The sequence below is a fragment of the Chenopodium album genome, chromosome 4 (assembly GCF_948465745.1).
Source record: "Chenopodium album chromosome 4, dcCheAlbu1.1, whole genome shotgun sequence".
NCBI classification, from domain to species: domain Eukaryota; kingdom Viridiplantae; phylum Streptophyta; class Magnoliopsida; order Caryophyllales; family Amaranthaceae; genus Chenopodium; species Chenopodium album.
This window is the reverse complement of record NC_137837.1, coordinates 79,378,447-79,405,567: the sequence shown is the minus strand read 5'-3', so window position 1 is coordinate 79,405,567 and position 27,121 is coordinate 79,378,447. Positions and strand designations below refer to the sequence as shown.

Here is a 27,121-nt window from a genome sequence, read left to right as displayed (position 1 = left end):
ATAAATATGGGTTTTGCTATGCATAGCCCTAAGGGCTATGCATAAAAATCAACAATTTTATACTCCCTCTGGTAAAATGGATTTTGGAGCTACTAATAAATTTTTTGGGCATACCACTGTAGTTTAGATTTTATGGAGTCTGGAGCTACTAATACTCCATAAATTTTATTAGTAACCAATATAAATATATACTTATAATGAACATAATATTTGCACCAAAAAAAATAATGAAAATAATATAAATATGGGTTTTGCTATGCATAGCCCTAAGGGCTATGCATAAAAATCAACAATTTTATACTCCCTCTGGTAAAATGGATTTTGGAGCTACTAATAAATTTTTTGGGCATACTACTGTAGTTTAGATTTTATGGAGTCTGGAGCTACTAATACTCCATAAATTTTATTAGTAACCAATATAGGTAACCCCTGAATGAGATGTTCTTTGATTAAAGAAAAGAAGACATTTTATCAGAAAGTTTAGATGCAAGTGCTAAATACTACTATAGTTAGTTTGTAAATTAGTAAATACGATGGTAAACGTGTTTAAAATTATACGTAAAAAGTAATACAAAGTACACTATATTCCCTTTTATAATTTCGACTTTGGAGAGGCTCCTTATGCCACGTGTATCTCATTCTTGCACCAGCATAATGCCACATCATCATTCAATATACCACGTGTACTTCTAGCACATTTTGGTTTCATGTCATGGTTAACAAAAAATGTATCCAATAAGGTTTGAACACAAGACCTCATTGAATGAAAACCAACTTATTATCATCTAAGCTATAAGCTAATATTGTTCTATTATGCACATAAATATATAAATTAGAGCTGTCAAAAGCTGACCCGACCCGAAATACCAACCCTAACCCGACCTATTAACTGACCCGTCTGAACAAAAAAAAAAAAATGGTGACCCGAACCCGACCTGAAACCAACCCTAAACCCGAACATTAACCGACCTAGAGACGACTCGACCCGAATGTAACCCGTAAATTATTAATTAACCTCAATCCAACCCGACTTGAACCGAAATTGACCCAAACCCGTTTTAACCTGTCAAAACCCGAATTCAACCCGACCTGTTCCTAACCCGACCTGAATTTAACTCGACTTGAACCCAAGAATGACCCGACCTGATTATAACTCGTAAATAATTGACTTGAACCGAACCCGACTCGAACCCGATAACGACCCTAACTCGTTTAAACCCGTAAAGACCCGAATTTAACCCGACCTATTTTTCACTCGACCTGAATGTAACCCGACCTTTTACTAACCCGACCTAAACTCGATAGATGTATGACCCAACGTGACCCGACTCAAGCATGACCCAACCCAAACCTGACCCACATATGTTATGACATTAACCCGTATTGACCCGACCCGAGATGACCCGACTCAAGCCTGACCCGTTTACCCGAATTGACACCTCTATTATAAATACATATATTAGAAATAAAAGCAAAATTATTCAAAACTATTTATCATTACTATTGTAATATTATAATTTTCGACAATAAAAAATTATTATTTTTTTTAAAAATATTAATGATAAAAAGAGGGAGAGGCGTGAATTTATATTCCTACCTTTGCCACACTCTCGAATACGCCTCCTTTCTATTTTTTTGAGAAAAGAGGGATAATTACTTACGCCTCCTTTCTATGATTCTATATTTCCATCCCATTTCATTTCTGTGTTTCTCCCTTTCTCTCTCCTCTCTCCTCTCTCCTCTCTCCTCTAATGTGGACCTTGATTGATCCTCCGTCAAATTCACAAACAACCACCTTAGATCGACCAAAAAGTAGTAGATCAACCAATTCGCAAAGCCAGAAATTACATCTTTACTTAGATCTAACACGATATGATCTGTTTATGACCAAACTCCGATCAAACTCCGGCCACCGGAGCTACAGTGAGCTCATTTTCAACCGTCCTCGGCCGCCGTCCAACTGCGATCAAACTCTTCAGGTACTCTCTATTTTCGCACAAATCTGATTATTAAGCCTGCTTCATGATTTTTATTTGAATTGCCGGAAAACGGTAGAATGGATTTCGAATCAAAACCAAATATATGATGATTTGAGCTATAATATCGTAGGAAAACCTAATGGTTGGTGTAGGAAAAACTATAACAATCTGCACGGTAGGTGTTCGATGAAATGTCTAGCAGAAATAAGCGGTCACAATGAGCATGTTGGTCAGAATTACTGACCTCATTAGGTTCAACCAAAAATTACTACGAGTATATAAATATAGTGAAACCTGTTTCGTCCCCTTTTTTCCAAGAGAATGTTATATACACCCGGGTGCACCGATACAACCATTAGCTAAAACTAACCTCGGGTTACTTGGGTTGGGTGTACGGTACACTCGGGGATATATAACACATCCCACTTTTTTCCGGCCCCGAGTGTATAACAATTTCCCATTTCCAGTTTTTTTTTTTTTTTTTTTTTTTTTTTTTTTTTTTTTTTTTTTTTTTAATTAAAAAATATATGCACACGAGGCATTTTATATTAGTACTCGGGAAATAGCTTATTATAAATACATTAAATACTCTAAATACTCTAGTCTAACTGTCTAAGTAACTAAATCTTCCTGAACTAACAGATTAACTTCTCTAACTCTTCTTAACAAACTAGCTCTAATGGCGGATGGTAGAAACAATGGTACAAATTTTTTTTTTTTAATTTTCTTTTTGAACCAAAATTTTCTTTGCTAATTATAATCTTTATCGTAGATTTTGAAAATGTTCAACAAATTGTTGAAGACGAGGTAGTTGAAGATGTTCTTGAAGGTAATGCTTGTTCTGTGTTCATCTTGATAAATTTTACAAGTTGTAAGTGATCTTGAGTGTTGTTTAATATGAATATGAAGTGCTTTATTTTATTAATGAATATAAAAATATATTATAATAATAAGTTGTGATCATTTAGGCCTCCAAATTACAAATACTATAGCCGCATGAAGTCATTCGCTTGCATGAGAAAGATTGGTCACAATGAGCATGTTGGTCAGAATTACTGACCTCATTAGGTCTAGTCCAAAATTACTGACCTCATTAGGACCAATCCAATTTTTAGTATGTTGACATGATAGTTTGGGTTTATGTTACAGAGATACCCGAAGGAGGTGAAGGAGAAGGCGATGTTGACATGATAGATGCTGTTCTTGATCTTCCAGGTATTGATTTGATTTTTTAGCACTGTGAAACATGTGTTGTATGGGTATATTTGAGTTTGTTGAGTTCTTGATTTGAGGATTTATGGGGGTTTGATTTTCTGCATATGTTGGAGTTGTGTTTATGGTGGTGGGGTTGGGAGAGGGGTGGGAATTTCTGTGGTGGGGGTGTGATAGAGTGGTGATTTTGAGGGTGGGGAAGGAAATGTAGAACTCGTCAAATTCCAAAAATATTGCCATTGTTGATTGGTTTCAAAGCTTTTATATAATTTATGCTTGTTTTGTTTGAACATGCTAACTAGCAGCACATTACTGCATTGCCTGCACATAAGTAATTAACTGTAATTCAAATATTAATTATTTATACGACACAAACAATTTTTTGGGTGTGTATGCTTTTAACGCTCTCTCTATCATCAACTCATGTAACTTGAAGATGTTCCTGAAGGAGGGCATGAAGAAGGTGATGTTGTTCCTCCTGCCGAAGATGCTGATTTTGATGATCTACAAGGTATTGTTCGATGATTTTCTGTGATAGAGTGGTTTATTGATTTTTTAGCACTGTGAAACATGTGTTGTATGGGTATATTTGAGTTTGTTGAGTTCTTGATTTGAGGATCTATGGGGGTTTGATTTCTTGCATCTGTTGGAGTTGTGTTTTTGGTGGTGGGGTTGGGAGAGGGGTGGGAATTTCTGTGGTGTGGGTGTGATAGAGCGGTGATTTTGAGGGCGGGGAAGGAAATGTAGAACTCGTCAAATTCCAAAAATATCGCCATTATTGATTGGTTTCAAAGCTTTTATATAATTTATGCTTGTTTTGTTTGAACATGCTAGCTAGCAGCACATTAGACATTACTGCATTGCCTCTGTAATTCAAATATTCAAGTATTAATCATTCATGTGACACAAAACAATTTTTTGGGTGTGTATGTTTTTCATGCTCTCTCTAACATCAACTCATGTAACTTGAAGATGTTCCTGAAGGAGGGCATGAAGAAGGTGATGTTGTTCCTCCTGCCGAAGATGCTGAATTTGATGGTCTTCAAGGTATTGTTTGATGATTTTCTATGATAGAGTGGTTTATTGCTTTCTAAAGTTAAGAAATGTAGAAAAGTTTTAAATTATTCTGTGTACTGTTCAGTTATTTTTGCTGGTGTTGAAGACCTTGAAGCCCCCCCTCAGCCAAACATAGAGTTTATTAAACACTATGAGTACAATGAGCTGGCTGAATGGAACCAACAATTCATTGCTGAAGCTCCTCCAGCTGTTCTACCAGCAGAAGCTGAAGCTCCTCCAGCGGTTCTACCAGAAGCTGAAGCTCATCCAGGCGTTCTACCAGAGGATGCAGCTTATCCAGGACCAGAAGATGCAGCTCATCCAGGACCAGAGGATGCAGCTCCTCCAGGACCAGAGGATGCAGCTCATCCAGGACCAGAGGATGCAGCTCATCCAGAACCAGAGGATGCAGCTCATCCAGGACCAGAAGATGCAGCTCCTCCAGGACCAGAAAATGCAGCAGGAAACGCTGCAGAGGCAGCAGCAGCTGCTGCAATGGCAGCAGAAGCTGCTGCAGAGGCCGCAGCAGAGGCTGCAGAGGCCGCAGCACAGGCTGCTGCAGCCGCTCCAGGGGCAGTGGTTGCAGCAGAAGTTGCAGCTGACGCTGCTGAGGTCGCATTTCAAGCTGCTGAGATCGCATTTGAAGCTGCTGTGGTAGCAGCCGCTGAAGTAGGGGGAGCAGCCGCTGAAGCAGGGGCAGTAGCCGCCGTGGCAGGGGCTGCCGCTGCTGCAGCAGGGGCTGCCGCCGCCGCAGCAGGGGCTGCCGCCGCCGCAGCAGGGGCCGCCGCTGCAGCAGAAGGGGCCGCCGCAGCAGCAGGAGCAGCTCCAGGTGCTGCTGCTCCAGGTGGTTTTGCTGCTCCTGCCGTCTGATACACTCCAATGTCAAAGACTCAAAAAGTTTGATGATATTTCAACATACTGACTTCATCAACTTGTATTCTTTATTTTTTACAGATGTAAAAACTAAATAGCCCTCCAATGTAAGAGTAGTTACAGCTATAATTGGTCTATAGGTAACTATCATCTGTTCTAAGGTGACTACATCAACTTGTATTCTTTATTTTTTACAGATGTAAAAACTAAATAGCCCTCTAGTGAAAGAGTAGTTACAGCTCTAATTGTTCTATAGGTAACTATCAGCTGTTCTAAGGTATTCAATAAATCTCATATACTTCGTACACAATTGATGTCGTTTGATAATCTAGTGTTAACTTTCAAAAAGCTACACAACCTCAAACCCGTGTATGTATCTTTACAACAAATCTCATATACTTTGTACACAAGTGATGTCGTTTGATAATCTAGTGTTAACTTTTAAAAAGCTACATGCACATGTATCGTTAAATGTACTAAGTATTTCTTTTTTAAAAAAATTTAAATTTTATTTTATTTTATCTTCATTTCCGCTTCATCACTCCCCAAGGTTCTTCTACTCTCCTCACACTCTACTCATCCTTTAAATTCACCCCCAAAACCCATTACTCAACCTCTCTTCTTCCTCTCAAATCATAAACCCCTCATTTCTCTCTTTTACAACAACACCCACTACCCCAAATCCCACCAAAAGATTAATCCTTTGCAAATCCAAGAAAAATGATGAAAATATTGATGCCCCAGATCGATTAATCTCAGCAATTTGCTATTGTTACCCCCTTTTTGATGGAATTCAATATGGAAAATATGTAATTACCCAATTCACCCCCTCTTCAACTCATTAACCGACCTCTAATTCCAGATATTAAGGTCTTCCAAAGCTTCCCACTCAATGGTGTTTTGGTCTTTTTTACCTTGTATTTTGTTGTTGTAAGAAATCAAATTTTCAGTAAATATGCGAGGTTTAATAATGCAAGCAATTATTCTTGATCTTCTGCTGCTGAGAGGCAAGTCCTTTGAATTTCATTTCACTAAGATTATTATTGTTGTTTTTATTTAATTATGTTGTTTATAATCTTCTCTGTTACAGAGTTTGTATCAAATTATTAGATGAATAGAAATTAGAATTTAGAAATTGCCCTTTGGATGAATGATCATTACTTGAGGTGTGTTGTTGGTGCCTCTTATAAACTATGCATATATTTCATTGTTGCTTGAACCTCGATGTCATTGTTTGATTAATGACAAAATAAGTAGGAAGTGGAAGTTCCTAGGATGTGTAGCAAAGTGAAGTTTGGTTAGCAAAATTGTAGGAAGTTTAACTATTAGCCAAACAAGCTTGTAAATTACCTAATAATGAGACTACATGGGGAAAGTAGCTTCATTGGATACAACCATTTAGTCGTAAATCCTGTTCCTAGTGCTTCTTATTTGATTAGCATAGTGAGCATTGGCTTATGGCTATATACCTCTTTTACATCCCTGGGCCATCATAGTAACCTACTTACTATGTCATGTTACAATAACTTTCATGTTTTTGGTGCTTTTCAGTAGTTTCTAGCATGTGACATGCTAGTGAGAGAATCATTGGAATTCAAGCTTAGGATAACCTGGTAATATCCAAGGGTCAGGGGCATTAAGGCATTAGCCTGTCTAATTGCTTCTAACTCCTTTTGCCATTCCTCGTGTACAGTACTTCTGCCTCAAGTGGGCAGATCATCAACTTTCTTGCCGAGCATCCCAATTAATGCAATTTCGGCTGCCATCACCAATGTCTCCATCAATGCACTAGCATAGGTGGTTAACTCATCAACTATCACATTGTCCATCCATGTGAATCTTTCTTAGAAAGCAAGGCCCATCTTTGATCATCACCCTATTCGTAACATATCTCTCTCTATGTCCTAGACTTTCTTCGAGCCAGTGAAATGCTGCATCAGTTTGTTCTCAAATACCCTAGAGATTATTGTGTTGGGGAACAATGACCGCCTTGCCTTGCATTTGGTATTTAAGGCACATTGACATAGACAGAAAAATGGTAATTCGTGTTAAAAATTTCAATTACAGTGAAGTAGCTATTTTGTCGGATCCTTTTAGGAATTCTGAATCTCTGATATTGCTTCTGTGGGACCATGGAGGGGTTAAACGAGGGAGAGGGAGACCGAAAATGACTTGGTTGGAAGGAGTTAGGAAGGATATGAAGTATAGGATGAGGCTTTTGATCGTTAAGGACTTAGGGATGGAGGAGAAAGATTTTTGCTGAGGGCTACATGCAATAATCACTTTTGGTTCTTGTAGCCGACCCCACTTATGGGATTAGGGCTATGATTGATTGATATTGCTGCTGTCAGTTCCACAAGCCCCACCAGACAACTTACTGTTTTGACAACTATCGTTGACTACTATATCATTAAGCTGCTAGTGTAGAAGCTGCCTAACAACAAAGCTGAGATGATCTACACAGAAAATGTATTGACCCTGTTTTGCCAGGAACAAATATTCCCTTCAGTAAATGTCCTGAGGTCTGAGCAACCACAAAAAGAATTAACTTGGTCTGTTGTTGTATCATGTACTGCCACTTTACCCTCCCTTTTACATGTTGAGCAAGGAAATTAGCTTATAGCTTCCTGATTTTTTCTACTGATGTGCTGGACACTTTTGAAAATGTTGGTGGAATGCGATTCTAAAGACCAGGGGTTATCTCAACCTGAGTTGTTTGCAGATGGCTTGATGCCATGTTCTAGATAGTGGGCGTGGTTGAAGTGGTCTTGTTGCCTAAAGCGCTGTTTAAGGCTTAATAAATATGGTATTTTACGCAATTACAGGTATGTGCTTGTAGGTAATGCAACTAGACATTACAAAATATTTGTTTGTTAGCAATTACTTTTGCACATGTTTCAAGATGATCCCCCACCCTCCTCTAATATGCATTAAAATTTCTTAATCTAAGCTGTGAGGCATATCTCATATAACTTTCAGTCCGTCTTCCTTCCCTCTCTTTTTACATTTTTTTTTCCCATGTACCCTTGAATGTCAGGCATGGACACTACAGGTTTTAGCAGTCATATAAAAGAAATATGTTTTTCCTTTGGTTTGGATATTGTAATTACATGTGTTTTTATGGTTGCAAATTGGATGAAGTAGATATAAATATTATGTGCGTGGTACTTGTAAAGCTGTTTTGGTCAATTGTGTTGAAAATTTAACTATATCCAGTGATCTTCATGTTACAGTATGGATGGCTTGGATGCCTGAGAGAGGTCAAAATCCTTGATTCTAAAGTCATCGAAACAGAAGAGAGTGCCTGTTTTTGTGATGATGCCCGTTGATTCCTTAGGCATAAATACTCTTGGGGCTCCAAAGATAAAAAGGTATGATTCCCTGCGCATAGTATCAGATTTGTTCTTGTAAATATCCTTCATAAGTATATTATGTTCATTGTATCAATATTTGTTACAGAATCAAGGCCTTGTCTGTTTCCCTAAAAGCACTCAAGCTGGCAGAGGTGTTCATGGAATTGCAGTTGAGGTTTGGGGGGAAGTTGTGGAACACACTTCTCCTCATTCTTATGACTGGTCTCTTTATGATGAGCTTTTTAAACTGGTATCTGAAGCAGATCTGAAGTTGCACATTGTGTTTCCATTCATATGTTCACTTGTCATCTCGACAGAAAGTATCTGTGAGCCTCCCACTTTGGATTCAAAAGGTTGTTTCTCTTATCCTTAACATGTTGCTTGACTGGAACTTTGTTTGATTTTAGCTGTTTTGAAGACATCTTTTATGTCATGTAGTTTGTGGGAGATTATATTGAAATGTTAGCAATGTGACATTGTAATGGTGTTGTCCTCCTTTTGTGGACTGCCCTTTTTTCATTTCTCATGGATTATCTGTTTCTGTTATGTGTTGGATCTGTCTAATTATGTTTTCGTAATGTCAAAGATCATGTGGCTACAAATTGGGACGTGATCTCATCCTTGTGGTTTTAGTTTCCTCATATGCACAATTGTAAATATATGAATCTCATTTCTCTGTCTTTACCTCAGATTGGAGCTATCGACAAAGACTTTTTTTTTTAATAGGAATGGTACAGTGGTAAAGTGATTCATCATGCAGACGCAATTCTTGGAAAAGTAGCAGACATGTTGAAGAAATATCAACAAGATGATAAAACATCTGTGCTACTAGTGGCAAAGATTGGTGCAATATATTGGTGGTACCAAACAGCGTCGCATGCTGCTGAACTTACTGCTGGTTATTACAACACTGCTCAGAGAGATGGCTATTATCCCTTAGCTATAGTGCTGTTTCGTCATGGACTCATGGTGCAGCTCTACACTTATTGTAAGATTTTTACCTGTAAATCCTGTTGATCTTTACTAAGAATTTACTTCTATTCAAGGAAACCGAGGGAGAGAAATATATGCTAGTCTATCTACATTATTGATTAATAGCCATGTTCTTTAATACCTAATACTTCTGCCTTAGTTGTCTGTTGAATTTTCTAGAGAAATTGTCTGTTGTCTGTTACCACGTATTAAATGGAATATGTATATAAATAATATTATTTTTGTAAATAATTTGTTTCTTTAATCAATAGACTTTTTTTTTTTTAAAAAAAAAAAAAAAAAAACTAGGGATCTTTCAGTTTGGTTCAAGCATATTAGGTATAAGGTATGGGTTTGGAATGACCAAAACTCATACCTTGTGTTTGTTTCTTGAAATTTCATTTTTCAAACTCATACCTCAAACCCCCAAGGTATGGGTTTTTGAAACCCAAGGGGGGAGGTGGGTATGGCTCATACCCATACCTTTAGGTTTAAAATTAAAAAAAAAACTATCATTCCTAGATAAAAACCAAACACATGAAATCAAGTATCAAGTTCCAACCCCATAGCACCCAAGTTTCATTTCTCATTCCAAACCCATACCATTGTTTGAACCAAACGCCCCCTCAGTATATAGTTATAGATTGATTGATTTTGAACCGATATGGAATATTAGGTATTTCTTTTATTTATGTATCTTCTACTCGTATTATTTACCTAATACGGATCGGAGTATTATTTTTTTATCTAATTTGATGAGATAAAATAAGACTTTTTTTTTTTTTTTTTTTTTTTTTTTTGGGTTTTGACAAGAGATAAAATAAGACTTAAATAAATACGAGTACAAGTTTTATCCATGCTGAAAATTTAAATGATAAATTTTGAATAGAAATTTTAGGAAAGCAGCTGTAAACGTATTTTAATTTATTAATTTTTTTCATTGATTTATTGGCATAAAAAAAAAAAAAAAACTTACTGGTTTTCCGCATAAATAATCCTATGAGTAATGGGTTATCTATTTTCTTTAATTTATCATAAACTACTACTTGCCTGACAATACAACTTCACCAAGTATTCAAATCCTACTCAAAGTGCGTGTCTATATATATATATATATATATAAAATTTTGATCAAACCTCTTCTTAAAACTTACTTGATAATGAAACCATGAACGACGTGATGAAGAAAACAAATACATCAGATTGTTATTGTTACTTTCCTATCGAGCTTATTATCGATATACTCTCACGGCTACCCGTTAAATCTCTTGGTCGTTTTAAGTGTGTTTCCAAGTCATGGTGTGGCGTAATCAACGACCCGTATTTTATCAAGCTCCATCTTGCTCGATCCCTCAAAACAAACTCTAATAGTACCTTTATCATGATTAACAATAATCGTAAACTTGGAAGCCAAAGCAAGTTCTACTCTTTAAATGTTAACTACCAACATCCCAACAATTACCAATTCACCCAACTTTGTTACCCTAAAGAATTTATACGTCCTGATGGTTGGTTATATAGCTCGTGCAATGGCTTACTTTGCCTAGCATTCGCACATAAGCATAATAAGGGTTTATATGACATTAACCATTGTCTTTATAATCCTGCCACTCGATCTTACAAATTATTACCCGTATTCAAGTTCACCCTAGAAGCTAAGTTTGTTGAACGCATTAGAACGTTGTCACTTGGCTATGATTGTGTTTCCGATGATTATAAGGTTTTAAAGATTTTGGACTTGTGTCGACCTTCAAGTTGGAGGGATAAACTAGATCAAAAATCGCTGCTCTACAGCTTGAAAAATAATTCGTGGGAGATCATTGAAGACCCCCCTTGGAATTCGTATGTTTTGCACCTCCATAGCCATATCTTTGCTAACAACTCGTTCCATTGGTTGAGTCCTGAGTGTAAAGAGATAAAGTGTTTCGATCTTTTCACACATAAGTTTTATGAGATGGCGCAGCTTCCAGATAACATTTTGAGGGATGCACCTAAACTGGGGTTGTTGCAAGGACAACTGTGTCTAGTGACGACCTATCTAGATATATGGGTAATGAAAGAGTATGGCAACAAGTCATCTTGGACTCAAATATTTCGAAACCTAAATAGGCCATCACCATCAGTCTATTCTAATGCCGCGTATCAAAATTGGAAACATGATTTGAATGTTGCTTGCTTTAGAGATGGATGCAATATTATGTTAGCGCTCACTACACGTATTCGTCGTGATAGGAAAGTACTCATAAAAGTAGTGAAAGATTTGGGGTTGATTTGTTGCGAAATGGAGTCTGGATCTACTAATAAGAGGATTTATATGCCGGACTTACCAGATGATTTGTTGTTGCCATCTAAACAACCTTGGGCGGAATCCCTTGTAGACCCCTTGCATTATCACTAATTAAACCTGGAATTTTGAGAGATCGATATTCATTCTTTAATACTACCTCCATTACAAGTTATGTGCAACGATTTGACATAAAGCAGAGAGGGAAAATGTCTAATCGTTGCACATAACCTGTAACGGAGGTAGTAGTAGTATTAGTTTATTATGTATTACTCTAGCCTTATTTTATTTTAATTAGATTGTCTTATTTTGATAAACAAAATAAATTATGCTTTCAGCTAGATTCCAACTTGTAACCTCTAAGATATTATGTATAACGTCATACATTTACCGTAACAACCAACTTTTATTAATGTATAAAATTTCACATTATAACCTTATATATTCCTTTTATTTATTAAGTAAATTAGTAACCTATTGTCTCTCACTGAATTTTATATATATATATATATATATATATATATATATATATATATATATATATATATATATATATATATATATATATATATATATATATATATATATATATATATATATATATATATATATATATATATACTTCCTCTGTTCTTTTTTACTTGACCTGCTTTGACTTTTACACTATTCACCACTCCTCCATTGACCGACTAGAACCCGACCCGATAAGGACCCGATCCGAATAGAAACTGCTATTAAAAAAACCAAACCAAACTAACCCGATAATTTTCAAAACCGACCCAAACCGACCCGTTTATTATTTCAATCCGTTATAAACCGACCCGTTATAACCCGAAACTGATAAACCCAACCCAAACCCGAACTGTTTAACCGAATTGACACCCCTACTGGATTTACACCATACCATAACTTGGAAACACACCTAAAACACCCAAGAGATTTAACGGTTAGCCATGAGAGTATCTCAATGATAAGCTCCTTAGGAATATAATATCCTTTCTTCATCACGGTCACTAGTTTTTCTAGCTCTTCGATCAATCTCAAAGTAATTGATTTTTTTTTTTTTTTTTTTTGGAAACAAAGTAATTTTTTTTTTTTTTTTTTTATCAGGCTAAACTACCTAATATGTAATACATACGAAGTACTTCATAGTAAGTTTTAAAAAGAGGAAATAAAGTATGTTCAAGTGTATAGGGATTAGGGAGGATAAAAAAAATTGAGGAAAGGAATATGAAATTTTACCTATAAAGTAAGTAAATTGTTAGGAAAATCAGAATATATATATATATATATATAATTCAATTATCGGATATATTTTCTATTGATCTTATGAGATTATCTAGGAAAAAATAATATGAGTACGGAGTATATCTTTGTGATATTTTAAGATAGATTTTATAATAATATGATATTGTCTAGAATTTGTTTCAAAAATATATATATTGTCTAGAATTAGAAAACTTTACATACTCCGGGGTTGTTCCGATTTACATAAAATAACTAAACTGATTGAAACTGAATTGATTGAAATTGAATTGAACTTAAATCAATTGAAATAAATTAGCAAAAGAAAAGAACTGAACTGAATGGATTGGAGCTGAAGTGAACTGATATTTTTTTTTTTTTTTTTTTTGAAACAAACTGAACTGAAATTAAGCTGATTACTAATAAAATTTAATGTTATTGTCTTGTTGCTAATTTCTCTCTTCTGTCATAAATCACAACTTTTTTTTATGTCTATTTTCTCTTATAATATAAACTTTTAAAAATTGACCAAACCCAATTATGAACCCGACCCGAACATCTAAATTGACAATTTATGAACAAGTAATAAATTCAACGCTCCCCACTCAACAACAAGTAGTATCTCTCCTTTTCTTTTTCCTCTCATCCTTTTATTTTCTCTTCTGTTTGCCAGTTGGAGTTCTTCGTTTCTTCGACATCCCAGGTTCAAATTTTGCTACCTCTTTTAGTTCTGAATGTTATTTATTTGTTTATTTTTTAAATTGGTATAAATTGTGATGTAATTTATCTGGGTATATATTATTTCTTGAGGAATTATAGTTATAGAAAGATTTTTTTTTTTTTTTAAAAAAAACATCTAATTTTGATTTTACTTTGAATTTAAGCTTGATTTTATTTAATCATCTTACCTTGATTTTAATTAATCGAATTGAAAATGAATATGATATTGGATAAAATTGGGATGAAAGTTGCAGACTTTAATTCATTTTCATCCCAAAACGATGATTTAGCTTTTTAAAAAATTACAGTATATATTAAATTTGCTGCTTTATTTGTTATCTTGGTGGGTATAAATTGAATAATATAAATGTATTATCATTGTTAAATTTGGCAACTTTATTTCATTATCTTATTTTGTAGGAATCAATTATAATATAATTGGTGTTATGAACTTAGTTTAATTTTATAATTGGGGGGAAGAGTGATTTGGGTTCATTTTGTAGCTTGGATTTGAGTGTGAAAACTTGACTTGAGAACTAAATCGATTTGATAGTATGAACATGAGAATCATCCCATTTTGTTGTATTAAGTGTTAATTCAAGATAGTGATGTGTGCACTAAAGTTGCTCTTTCAGTAGTATTAGTCTAAGGGAGGATGATTGATTGACCCATCACCTATATTTTAGTGTGAATTGATTGATCTTGAGGATCATATACTGGCTAACAGCTCACTATTATTGATTGATTAGCCACCTTATCCCCCAATCGCACATAATGTCCATTTAAATTGTGTTCTTTGGGATCTCCTCGACTTTAGTTCATGAATCGCGATGTTGGGTGACCTAGAGAGTCAAAGTGACGTCTTCTTTAGAAAAACGGTAGAGATTTAACTTTTAGGCATCTAACACTACACAAAGTTATCACTGCCTTTGAAAAATATTAGATTGTTGAAGTGAGCATAAAGCTGAGGAAGTCATTTATATAGTTACTAGATATCTAACTATTAGACAAATAACCGTGCTATTCTTCAGTCTTCGCAACTTTTGTGGGAGTGGGGATTGTAGGCCTGTGGCTTTTAGCAAATTGTTGTTAGTCTTTTGAAAGTTATTTATACTATGGAAAGGTCATCATATATTGTTACTAGTTTAAGAAACATGTCCTTTGTTCTGGCAGCAGTCCATTATGGTAAATAGAATAAATATTAACCAATTGCAATAATCTGTCAAAATCGCAAAGACTTAAGGGGGGGGGGGGTGTGGACTGTGGAGTACTGCGATTTTTATTAATTTGAATTTAAGTTTGTATTTTATACTACTGGCTTTTTACTGTTATTAGTCACCAACTCCTTGGCAAATCTCTATATATTGCCTACTATCATGTATTTTCACTTGGACTCTAAGAAGCTAATTCTCTGAATATTTTTTTTTTCTCCAGGCTATACTATTAGTATAGCTGTTGGATCCATGTCAGATGCTTTAGACCGTTCACTGTTGACCAATCAAATAGATGCAGTAGATATGATCCGGCTGCTTCCTGCAGTAAACGACGACCATGGAGGTGTCATTGTGGATGTGCAGGAGCCAATGGATTCCAAAGTCTTTGTTGGTGCACTTAGAGCTTCAATGTCTCAATGGAAGCATGAGGTATCTTCCTTCATTGGCTTCTCGACGAATATTTGTGTTAGTTCTCACTTTGTCACTGCAGTACCAATTTGTTTGTTATTAGTGCTGATGAATGATCACGCTATGCTTTGGCAGGGTAAGAAGGGTGTGTGGATAAAATTGCCCATTGGACTTGCAAACCTCATTGAAATTGTGGTCAAGGTACTCCAAAACACACACACACACACACACACAAAGAAAAAGAAAATTAGATTAACATCGATTAGTCCTGCATAACTTTCTATTCTACCATAGATATGACACTCAACTTTCTAATCTACTTTGTGAATTTGTAGCTTTCATTCTGTATTCATGTTATGTTGATTATAGGAGGGCTTTTGGTACCATCATGCAGAGCCGAATTATCTTATGCTGGTTTACTGGATTCCTGAAACTATTTGTACAATCCCTGCAAATGCTACCCATCGTGTAGGAGTTGGTGCTATTGTCTTAACAGAAAATAGAGAGGTACATATATTGTTGTTTTTGTCCCTTACAATTGTGCAATCCCTTATTTAGTTCCTTTCTTAAAATTCATCTCCCAGAAAAAAATGGTCTATATGATGTGTATTGTGTGCTAAAAGGATGATTGATTTCTCATCCCCCTGATTTTATAATGATATTGAGTGGTCAACATCGATGTAGCACATTTGATTTTTCCATGAATATGGTTCTAAACGTTTAATGTCCAACTGCTGAAGTGCTGAGTGCCGAATGCTTTTTATATAAGTCATAGTTTAGAAATGTGTTTTCTGTGATTAAGCTTTGCCTTTTCTTTTTTGGCCTTTTCTGAATGTCATATTTTGCATTGATGTTAGTTTGACAGAGCCTGATCAATTGTTATTTATAGATGCTTGTAGTACAGGAAAAGAGTGGCGGATTTCGAGGATTAGGTATCTGGAAGATCCCTACTGGAGTTGTGGATGAAGTATATTTCTAAGAGACTTTTACTTTCCGCTTCCTTTTTATTGCTGCGTTAGGCATATTGTAAGTTTCTATAGGTTTTGTTATGTAGGGAGAAGATATTTGTGCAGCAGCCGTCAGAGAAGTGAAGGAAGAAACAGGAGTAAGTGGTCTCTCAATGTCATTTATTCCAATTATGAAAGAGGATGCATCCAATGTTTTGCTAATGTGATTCTGCCTTTTTAGATTGATGCAGAATTCATCGAGGTAGTAGCATTCAGGTATGTCCATCATATGCTTTTGTAAACTTGCATGTGGTCCACGCTTTGAACTTTGTGATATGTGATACTGTCTCGAGTGTGCTTCAGAAATGTTGGCTCCCTGGTTTTCTGCTTCCTTGTAACTGTATAATGCTATCTTCACTTGGCCATTGTGGAATAAATCGATAACCCAAGGCTTTGTCTCCAATTTTTTTAAATTTTTTTTATAATTCTCAAACATGGTGTGCCTAATGGGCCCTAATCTGGATTTTTGTAAAGGAGCATTCTGAATATAGTGTATGTAGGTGATTCACTGATTCACTGAATAAACCTGTAAAACATAAATGGATTTTTTCAGCCCAAACTTATCATTCTTACAAATATGAAGCATTATGTTTTAATGTAAGGTTTATCCTATGCCTTGTCAGCTCAGTATTGTGCATATATTAGCTGAAAGAGTTATCAGAGGAAGGCCACACAGCCAGGCATTTTAAGCATTTATAGTTTCTTGGCTTTTATCATTTTGCAGGCAAACTCACAAAGCATTCTTTGAAAAGTCAGATTTTTTCTTTTTGTGCTTCTTGCGCCCATTATCTTTCAATATTCAGAGGCAAGAATTGGAGATTGAGGCAGCTCAGGTACTAACTTAAACATGTATAGTAGTTCTATGTATTATTAATAGTGCGCTAGCTGCTTTATTGTTTGTTTTCCGGATTCCCCTTAAAGCCTTTCTACACTTCTAACTTCTAGTTCTTAGAGTAATTTTAATTGGATCATATTGGAGTTTGCGTTGAGAAAATCTGTTTCTAAGAGTACTTTTTATAATTATGGGACCATATTATAATTATGGGACCATATTGGAGTATTTGTTGAGAAAATCTGATATTGCCCAACATGTGGAGCTTTCTCAGCAAAACTGTCCATCTTTTGTGCTTCAAACTTGTTTGTTTACTCCAGAATTTTATAACCAATTGATCCACCATGAAATTGAGAGTTAAATATGGTTGTTCTAGCGTTATCATTTTAGTAATGTCAGCTGGGAAGGAAAACCGGAAAACCCCATGCTGGCACTAAAATGGAACAGCTTACATAAACATAATTCCTACCTTTTTTCTGTAGTGGATGGCGCTTCCAGAATTCGCAGCTCAACCTATCGCCCAGAAGTCTGGACTTTTCAAGCGCATAATTGATCTTTGTCTAGTCAAGTTGGACAAGAATTATGCTGGGTTTTCCCCAGTGTCAGTGTCATCCTCTGACGATAAACCACCTTATTTATACATGAACACCAGAGATCTGCATCAGTCAAGTCATACAACCACAAGTCAACTGTGAAACATTGGAGTTGGATCGTATTGTATCTATCGTTCACAGTTTAACTTTCAATATTATTTGGGTAATTGTTGTTTTACTCATTGAACAGCATTTTAATTGCTTCATATGCCCAGAGTTTCGATGCTTTTGTGTTAGAGCAAGATGTAGCTCTGGATGAAATTCTTTGGGAAATCTAGTGGATACGATGGGATGCAAAACGGGAGGGCAGGTATGTAATCGGAGAAAATGATCATATTTCTCTGGCTTCATATGAGATGAGTGCTGAGAGAAATCTAAGATAATACTCTCAGAACAAATCTGGGCAGTAATGGTTGTTCTCAGAATAAGTTTGGATACACTGGCTACTGGCTGTAATATGAATTCTTGTGCTAGTGATGCAATAAATATTAAACGTTTCAAACTTTTTATACTAGTTATTATCGAACCTGTGTATTACTGCATATTTTGTTAATATTACTTCGTATCTGTTATGAGCTGTTGTTTTTCCCTCAGAAGAAAATCATGCAAGATAGTTAGACTCTTTTGTACTTTGTAGACAGTTTTTTCATGGAATTTTGCTGTATTATTTTCTATTTGATGGCAATATAGTAGTATATCAAAGATAATATGTAAATGGGGGTTAAAAGAGGGCATTAAATTATAAGGAGTGTTTGATTTCAGTTAGTTTCGGTCTGGAATCAGGGGTTTTCTCATGCAGTTGAAGTTGAAGGATCAGAACGGTCTTTACTAAGTTATATGGGTTAGGCTTTTGTTTGAGCTAAGAAGTGGCTGATCTGACGTAGGTCTTAGCTTACGTTGAGAATTTGACAGAACGATGAAGGGGGTAAGTAGGGGCTGTAGCATGTAACCTCTTGTGGGTTGTGTGAAGAAAACATTGACGTTGGCCTGATGCTTGGGGGTTCGTGCTTGGGTGTTGTGACACGACTGACGACTCTGTTGACGTTTTGTGAAGGGGCTTAGTCTGCTGTGCACTATAGTGCAGTTCAAGGATGTACAATGCACGTTGGCATGAAACTTGATGGTAGAATTTGAGTATTAGAACATTGATGTTTGAGAATGAGCGATAGTATAACAAGTAGAGATGTCTTATGTCTCGTCTTCTGCTAGTGTTTCGGATATCATTACTTGGTACTTGGTAGTTTAGACCAATTAGAGTATGTCTTATAGTCTCGTCGTCTGCTAGTGTTTCGTACTCCATTACAAGGTAGTTTGCAAGGAGAAAAGGTAACAACTAACACGGTTGTGCTTAAATTAGGCCATTAGTCATTAGTCTCAATACGAATCATGGATTATTCTTCGTCTTCTATTGCTTTGGTCCTATAACAGGCTATAATAATACATTAATAGAGGAGCCATTTTTGTTGATGACATTCCAAATCCTTATTCTTGTAATTTTGTGTACTCTAATTTAAACGAAAATAACTTTCCATTACTCTATATTCCCACATTTGTTGTCAAGATTATTTTTTTTCGCAAATTGAATGTATCCCGTGCTAATGTACAACAACATTGCTAATGCTTACCTTACTATTTGGCAGTAGGATAGAGCTTCATCTAAATGACAGTGAATCAAGTCCTAAGGCCAACCCATATCCTTATAAATGGCATGGTCACATGCTCACTATCCACATATGTGCTTATTAGGTGCATAAATAGCAAATGGTCCCCCTAGATTAATTGTGACTATTTTTTTTATCAATGTTTCGGGGGTCTTTAAGCGTATTCTTGTAATACTTTCTCGGTTTTTAAAAATTTTTCATTTAAGTCAAAAGATGAATGTAAATAAAGATGCATATAATTGAAGAATGGAGGATTAAGAGCGTGACAAACTAAAATAGATTAACTTGGTATACTCAGCATCGTGTGTTTCGAACTAGGGGGGATGTTTATTTCATTTTAATTATGAAGTATAAATTATGAAAATACTTCGTATTAGAGGAGATTAGCTTTATTCAAACAAATTACCCACTCCATTAGATAAATACATTATACATATGAAGTTTAATTAAGGCTTGTTCACATTTACTGAACTGAGATGAATAGAATTGAATTGAACTGAACTTTGATTAGAGCTGAACTGAACTAAATTGAACTGAACTTATTGGAGCTGAACTGAGCTGAAATAAATATTTTATGAGAGAGGGAAATTAGGAGCTGAACTGAACTGATTGAAGGTGAACTGAACTGATTGGAGCTGAAGTGAACTGAACTGAACTGAAATTAAGTAAATGTGAACATACCCTTAATGTAATGTTATGAATTTCTTTTTAATCTCATATTGCAACAATTCATTTGACATTAACAATTTAAAATGACTATTACATAAAATTAAATATGTAATGTAGCTCACCAAGGCTCAGATATTCCACAATTTGAGCCGTGAATTACTCCTTCTATGCAAATAAATATGTGTACGTATTGCCATTTTTTAATCTTTCCCCTCATGCATACATGCATCTACCCTCTATGGCTCTATGATCTCTCTATGATGCTCTTTTGGTTGATGTTAATCTTATCTGTATTGTTCGTTTGATTTATGAATACACGTGAAGTATAGTTTTAACCAAAAATAATAATCTCCATGTAAATATATATTCAATCAAACAAAATTAAACTCCTTTTACCAAATAGGGCTTGGTGGTGAATTATTACGTTTTTTGTGTAAATCATTATTAAAATTTATCCAATACGGAGTAACTCTTATGTTATTATTTCCAATAACTTTTTATCAATGTACTTAACTCGTACTTTGTGTAAATCATTATTAAGTAATTGTTAGATTTTTAGACTTGTTCTCTTCAATTAATTTTCTATTTATTTTATTTTAGTTTAGCTTCAATAAGTCCAGTTCAATTCTTAATTTCCTTCTCTCATAAGATATTCAGTTCAGTCAGTTCAACTCATTTCAGTCAATCAAAACAGGCTCTTAACACTAGTTGAATGATTACTGTTATAACGGCTATAAATGAATAAACATGAAATTAAAAAAAAATATATGGCCTACTTAATTATTTAAAAATGGCTAAAAAATAAAAAATACAAGTAAGATATTACTATGGTCCATATAATTTGGTAAGGTATTTAATGGACAATTCTCGTGGGCTCATTTGCCTTGTCATCTCACATGCTTTTTCACGTGCTATGTCTACCCACCCCATTCACCCTCCACCTCAGCATTATTTTTGCCTTCTAATAACTTCGTCTTTTCTCTCTAATAATAAATCATTTAATTTATTTTTTTTGTCACAATTATTTATTTATTTTAGACCAGTACTATTGGAGGCTTGGAGCTATATTGAGCTGAGCTAAAATAAATATTTTATGAGAGAGGAAAATTAAAAGCTGCACTGAACTGATTAGAGCTAAACTGAATTGAAATTAAGTAATTATGAACAGACGCCTAAAATACTACTTCGAATTTAAATAATACTTCATATAAATTACGGAGTATAATATAGTTGTGAAATCTAACGGAATATTATGTAGTTTGAAAAGGCTTGAGAAGAGAACAATTTACGGCTGAAATTAATACGAGTATATTATTATAATTCGCAAGCTCAAATGACTTGTAATAACCTGATCAATCAACACTATTGTATATTTGTATATGCGACTGAAGTTATCAGCACGTAAAGTTTGCAAATCAATGAGTCAATGTAAGTTTTGACTAATCTGTCGACATTGTCGCAATTAAGACTATATATTTAAAAATTCCACCTAATTTCTTTAAACAAAACATTAAACTAACATTGCTAATCAAACTACATTGCACAACACAATTTGATACATTATGCTCTATGAATCTATGACATCATTATACTCATAAACTTTGTTCAATTCATATAATTTCTAAACATGTATATATAAAAACAAATTCAAACATTAAGAGAAAAATAAAGAAACAAATTGATAAATGAACTAATATATCATCATAAATTATCTTCAATTATGTGTGTTTACAATTTCTCAAACACAAATTACAACCAATTAACCAACAAAAAAAAAAAAAAAAAAAACACAAACTCCTACCCCAAATAAAAATTCACTCAAAAAAAAAAAAAAGAAAAAACAAACAAATTTTGGCACACAAAATCCTAAATAAAACCAAAAAAATTACAAGGCAACAATTTGGGCACACCATAATTAAAAATCATCAAATACTTTTACAATTTCTCTTTTTTATTTTTTTTTTAAATAACCGAAATTAATTATTTTTCTCAATTTTACCTGAACGAAACGATGTCGTTTCATCTCAACATTATCTCTTTCTTTTCTATACCAACATAGAAACCATCACCACCGACACAACAATCATCCAAAACCCTTTCTTCACTCTCTCTCCTCCTTCACTCGAATCATCCGCCGTATCATCGGATTCTGGCGAGTCAGCCGGCGAATCGGCCGGCGAATCAGCCGAATCATCACTCGGCGGCGCAGGCGGCGACTTATGGTGATGCTTCGACGATTTCGGCGCCTCAGCTTCCGGTGCCGGTGCCGGCGCCGGCGAAATCTCCGCCTTCTTAAAGATCTCCTTCGGCTTCAAAACCTTATCAACAGTATAAATCGCAACCGGTTCTTCATCAATTAGGGTTCCGGTAACCTTCGCCGTCACAATCTTCGTCTTCAATGTCACCGATTGACCTTCATTTTGAACCTCGAAATCGAACTTCTTCTTACCATCAGTCGCCAGAGTGTTCATCATTCCATTGCTGGACCTCAACATCGCCATTGAATAGTAGATCGGAACTCCATGGAAGAGCAGGAGAGAGGATTTCTCTTCTTTGGTTAGGTTTTTGAACTTGGGGAGGAAGCTCTTGAAGGCGTCGTCGGTAGGACAGAACACCGTCAAGCCGCCCTCGGCGTTGGAGGTGAAGACGTCGAGAGCGTCGGGAAAGGTTTTGAGTGTGTCGGCGAAGGCCTTGCAGCCGTGCGCGGACATAATGTCGGTAATGTTCGTCGCCTCGGGCGCTGGCGCGGGGGCCATAGCGTCAGGGTTAGACAATACGTGAGAAATTTGGATGATTGATATATTATAAGGAATTTCTTTGACTGACTTGACAAATGTAGCGTCGAGGGAAAGTGAGCCGGAATCGTCGGCATCTTTAGTGGCGGCAAAGCCGACTTTGCCGCCTTTGAGATCAGTAATGTTGACGAAGCCAGAGGTTCCGGGGGCGGAACCAGTGGCTTGGAACATAGTGGCGGCAAGGGCGGTACCATCGGTTATTTGATGGAGTTTCTTGGCGCCAAAGTAATCTAGGAGAACATGTAGGGAGAGTACATTTTTGAGGGAGGAGATAGGGAGGTGTTTGGCAATGAGGGAGTTCATAGCGGCATTGTCGACCGCGAGGACGGTGATTGTTTGGCGAGTGTTGATCTCGGGAGCGAGGTGGGTGGTGGTGAGGTAGTGGTTGAAGGTGGAGTATTCAGGGAATTTGGCTAGGATTTTGGTGATGTTGTGTGCATTTGAGGTGGTTGCTAGTAGGAGGAGGAGCAATGCTCCAAAGAGGGATGTTTGCATTGTGAATGTGGTTGTGTTTTTTTGTGAATGTGGTGGAGAGGAAAAGGTGAGGAAGAAATGAATGAGGTTTGGAAAATGGGAGTGTTGAGAAGTGAGACAAAGAGAGTAAAGTAGGAGAGTGTGTGGGAGCTAGCTAGAGTGAGTGTGAAGTTGGATGGAAAGTGGGTTTGGAGTTGGGGTTGAATTACTAATTCAGCCACTATGAGTTAGTTTATTGAGATTTTGCTTATTATTTGCTAGCTAAGATTAATAGGGAGAGGGAGAAGCATCAAGTTGTTCTTTAAAGTTGATTATACACTTTGTAATCATGTGCTTTCGATTAATCAAAATGACTAAGTTAAACGTGCAATTTATATACTACCTCCATTAATTGTTATTTGCAACTTTGGAATATTTTATATCTCTCAATAATACCCAAAAATTGCAGATAACAATTAACGGAGGTAGTAGTTATACCCCAAAGTTGTTATTTAAAGTTGATTACACACTTTATAATCATGTGCTATTGATAAATCATAATGACTAAATTAAACGTGCGATTTATATAGTTATATTTCTAAATTTCTCCTATTTTATTTAATAATTTGAAGGGTTATGATATGGTTGTATTGCTGACATGGTATACATACAGAGAAAGTGATGCATGTAGCATTCATGAAGAAATGGATTCACTCTCTTGTTAACAGTTGTTTGCATGACTATATTTTAGTCTTCAATCTACGCCATTAACAAAGCTTGCATGAATGTAGAATCTAGTGACATTAGATTAGGATCCAAAACTCTATAATTTTAGTTACTAATTAAAGCTGACTAATGGTTATACACTTAATTGTAGTGATGAAGCCCACATTTACATGCATAAGTTATTGATTAATTCATTTATCATTATCTAATTTTGTTTACATTAGATGGAATTTTCTCTATAAAACAGATGAAAAGGAAACGTGTCAAAGTTGAACAATTGTCAAGTTGCCATTGAATCATTTACTTGAAAGACAACTACAAATGTCGGGGTTAGGTTTGAATAATTGTCCCAAGTATATATTATAAGGAGGATTTGGTTTGATTTTTGTGTGCTAATATAAAAATTGTGGATTGATCATTGTTAATTAGTGCGGAAAAAAGGTAATGTATGACGGATGTTATCAAATGGAACTATGCTACTTTCTCATAATATCAAGCTGTCCAAGATGATTATTGTGAATGACAATTTTCATCCATTGTTTAAGCCTTAAAATCAGAAATATCGACTACACTTTTTTATACGACAGTTAAATACTCATAACAATTAAAGTTCGTATATATGTAATGTGTATACTTTTTATAGGGAGAGAGAATCTCCTGTATCACAGTAGCGGCCTAGCTGATTCAATCATACTAATAATTGTTAACAATAACATACAAAATATAATTGTTATGAGAGTTTCAAAATGAAACATCACAAATAAAAAAGAATTAATATACTCTGTATTACTTGGTTGATTTGTTACCTTTTGTTGTTTTAGAGTAAGGGTATGTTCTCTTACGTTGAAATTCAGTTCAGTTCAGCTCAGTTCAGTTCAGCTCAGTTCAGTTCAGCTGAGTTCAGTCAATGAGAACAGACCCTAAGTTAAACTCGTTCCTACTCTATCAAGGGTGTCTAATTAGGGAATTGTGGTCAAGATTTAGATTTGTAGCATGTGATGATCCAATCATGTGGAGCAAATGTATCAATGGTGAGATTATATTTGTATAAAGATTTACACGTCCTTTTCAACCATAAATCCATAATTAAATATAGAGGGATTTAATTTTGTTTATTTATTCTTGTAAATCATACATAAATATGATTGAAAGTATGAAAGTATGATCGAAAACCAGGTTAGTATGTAGTTATTTACATTAATGGCTACTACATTACATTTGATGGTGGACAAAGATTTCCTAAAGTTTCATACGTGATACTTTTACTCAAGTGTCCTCAATAACTCTTTTTAGACCAAGAATAATCAATTTTAATTCGCTAACCATGTGTTTTAATTAGCATAAACAATTTTTATACTTCCTTGGTTTCACATTTTTCGCAACAAAGGCGTATTATTAATGACATAAAATACATTTTTCGAAACGAAAGGAGTAAATTAAATGGAATAATCAATTACTGTAATAAATCAAGAACTTTGCTTTGTTAATAATCAATATTCAAGATTGTAGTTAATTCAATTAAACCTCCAAGGCTCCAACCAACAAAGCTGACTAATATACTGTAAAGAAAAGATTTAGGATTCGGAAAGTACAGTAAAAACTACTCAAAATCACGTGGAAATGGCATCTTAAACAGAAATCAAGGCCATAAATTTAAAGAGTACCCCAAAAATACAAAAAGAATATAATAAAACACTCCACCACAAGTATAGCATAAAGATTGTTTTTTTTTCTTTTAGCTTTCATCTTTTGTGCTGCCCTGCCCCTGCCCTAAGCAAGTAGATACGATCCTCTTGTTACCACTCTTACGAATATTAATTATATCATCTATGCAGTAGATTGTAGATTATGGATCCTCAAAATTTGAAAATTCAAAAAAGATTATTGAAGATTTGGTTGATTATTTTAGGTTCTTTTACTTTGCCTGATTATATACGTGTTAATTAGCTATACAATCCTCATATTATGACTCTTACGAGTATTAATGACATCAATCGATGCATGTAAATTTATACAAGAATCTTATTAACAAAAACTTTAATAAGATTATTGCAAGATTGGTTAAGTAGTCTTGGTTAATTATTTAAGGTTCTATAAAATTATCTTGATTACAAGTATAAATAGTAACATGTTGATTAGTTATAAGTTAAGTGGATTTATTGAATACATTATTGTTAAAAGCCAGGTGATATATGTACATTATTACAAGCACTAGGATTAGGAACTTTTTAGGTAATCATGAGTAAGAAAGTGAAATTATTATATCATACATTTATATTTGTATATAGTTTGATTAGAAGAAGCCAAATTCACCTAATTGAGTTCTTTAACGTTTTGTTGTCTTTCAGAATTTTATCAAAAAGGTGATCCCTACCATCCTGCTGTTTAAGCAAATAAAAATTAAGTTTGATGTATTAAAGATACTTTTATTTAAAAAATGGAAAAAGTAATTATAATTACTTAAACACTGATAATCTTATGGAATATTATTTTACTAACTTAGTTTTATAATAAACGACATGATTAATATAAATTTGGCTTAAATAATATTTCAAAAAAAAAAAAAAGAGAAAGAAAGAAAGGTTGGCCCTAAATAAATAAACAATTTTAAAGTAATTAATATTATCAAACCTTATATTAATATATACTCCATATTTAATAAAAGTTAAGCATATTGTAAAAAAAAAAAAATAATGATTTATATATATAAAGTAACGGACTAACGGTTGACATAATTTATGTGATTGTATAAAAAGCATGAATGAGATTTTGTATGCATTTGTCATGAGTTTTACTAGAATGATCTGAAACTAGAGGCTAAAAGTAAAGCAAACAATTCAAAATATATATATTGAACAAAGTCGAGAATGAAGTATTGCTATGATGCAAAGTGAGGAGAATTATTTCACTTTAATGTGAACTACTAGCCTAGTTCAAATAAACTTTTTTTTTTTTTTTTTTTTTTTTTTTTTTTTTTTTTTTTGGTGCTTAAAGAGCCACAAGGGTGGGGTGATGAAAATCGATCTCAAAATCTCCTAGAAAAATCTCTTGAAATCAGGAGGAAAGCTC

General features: G+C 34.8%; 4 protein-coding genes and 1 long non-coding RNA gene across 5 annotated transcripts; 4 read left to right on the top strand and 1 right to left on the bottom strand.

Annotated features, from left to right (window-relative positions):
• The first annotated feature begins 1,674 nt into the window (after positions 1-1,674).
• Positions 1,675-5,341, top strand: LOC145627467 (uncharacterized). The gene is made up of 6 exons (XM_081679853.1): positions 1,675-1,979; positions 2,752-2,808; positions 3,129-3,194; positions 3,628-3,702; positions 4,164-4,238; positions 4,333-5,341. The coding sequence occupies exons 3-6, from the start codon at positions 3,167-3,169 to the stop codon at positions 5,115-5,117; spliced, it is 963 nt and encodes a 320-aa protein (XP_081535979.1). The 5' UTR covers positions 1,675-1,979; positions 2,752-2,808; positions 3,129-3,166; the 3' UTR covers positions 5,118-5,341.
• Positions 5,342-5,679: 338 nt separating this feature from the next.
• LOC145627466 (uncharacterized) lies at positions 5,680-9,568 on the top strand. The gene is made up of 4 exons (XR_014111395.1): positions 5,680-6,127; positions 8,354-8,491; positions 8,580-8,826; positions 9,164-9,568. It is a non-coding gene; the product is annotated as an uncharacterized LOC145627466 (long non-coding RNA).
• A 1,045-nt stretch (positions 9,569-10,613) lies between these two features.
• Positions 10,614-11,843, top strand: LOC145628321 (F-box protein CPR1-like). The gene has a single exon (XM_081680604.1). The coding sequence runs from the start codon at positions 10,614-10,616 to the stop codon at positions 11,841-11,843; it is 1,230 nt and encodes a 409-aa protein (XP_081536730.1).
• A 1,656-nt stretch (positions 11,844-13,499) lies between these two features.
• LOC145629470 (nudix hydrolase 10-like) lies at positions 13,500-18,262 on the top strand. The gene is made up of 9 exons (XM_081682077.1): positions 13,500-13,677; positions 15,129-15,337; positions 15,452-15,517; positions 15,686-15,823; positions 16,206-16,283; positions 16,371-16,421; positions 16,505-16,539; positions 17,048-17,156; positions 17,638-18,262. Exons 1-9 carry the CDS (start codon positions 13,515-13,517, stop codon positions 17,848-17,850), a joined length of 1,062 nt encoding a protein of 353 aa, XP_081538203.1. The 5' UTR covers positions 13,500-13,514; the 3' UTR covers positions 17,851-18,262.
• A 3,665-nt stretch (positions 18,263-21,927) lies between these two features.
• LOC145629469 (fasciclin-like arabinogalactan protein 1) lies at positions 21,928-23,429 on the bottom strand. The gene has a single exon (XM_081682076.1). It carries the CDS (start codon positions 23,366-23,368, stop codon positions 22,124-22,126), a length of 1,245 nt encoding a protein of 414 aa, XP_081538202.1. The 5' UTR covers positions 23,369-23,429; the 3' UTR covers positions 21,928-22,123.
• Between the last annotated feature and the right edge of the window lie 3,692 nt (positions 23,430-27,121).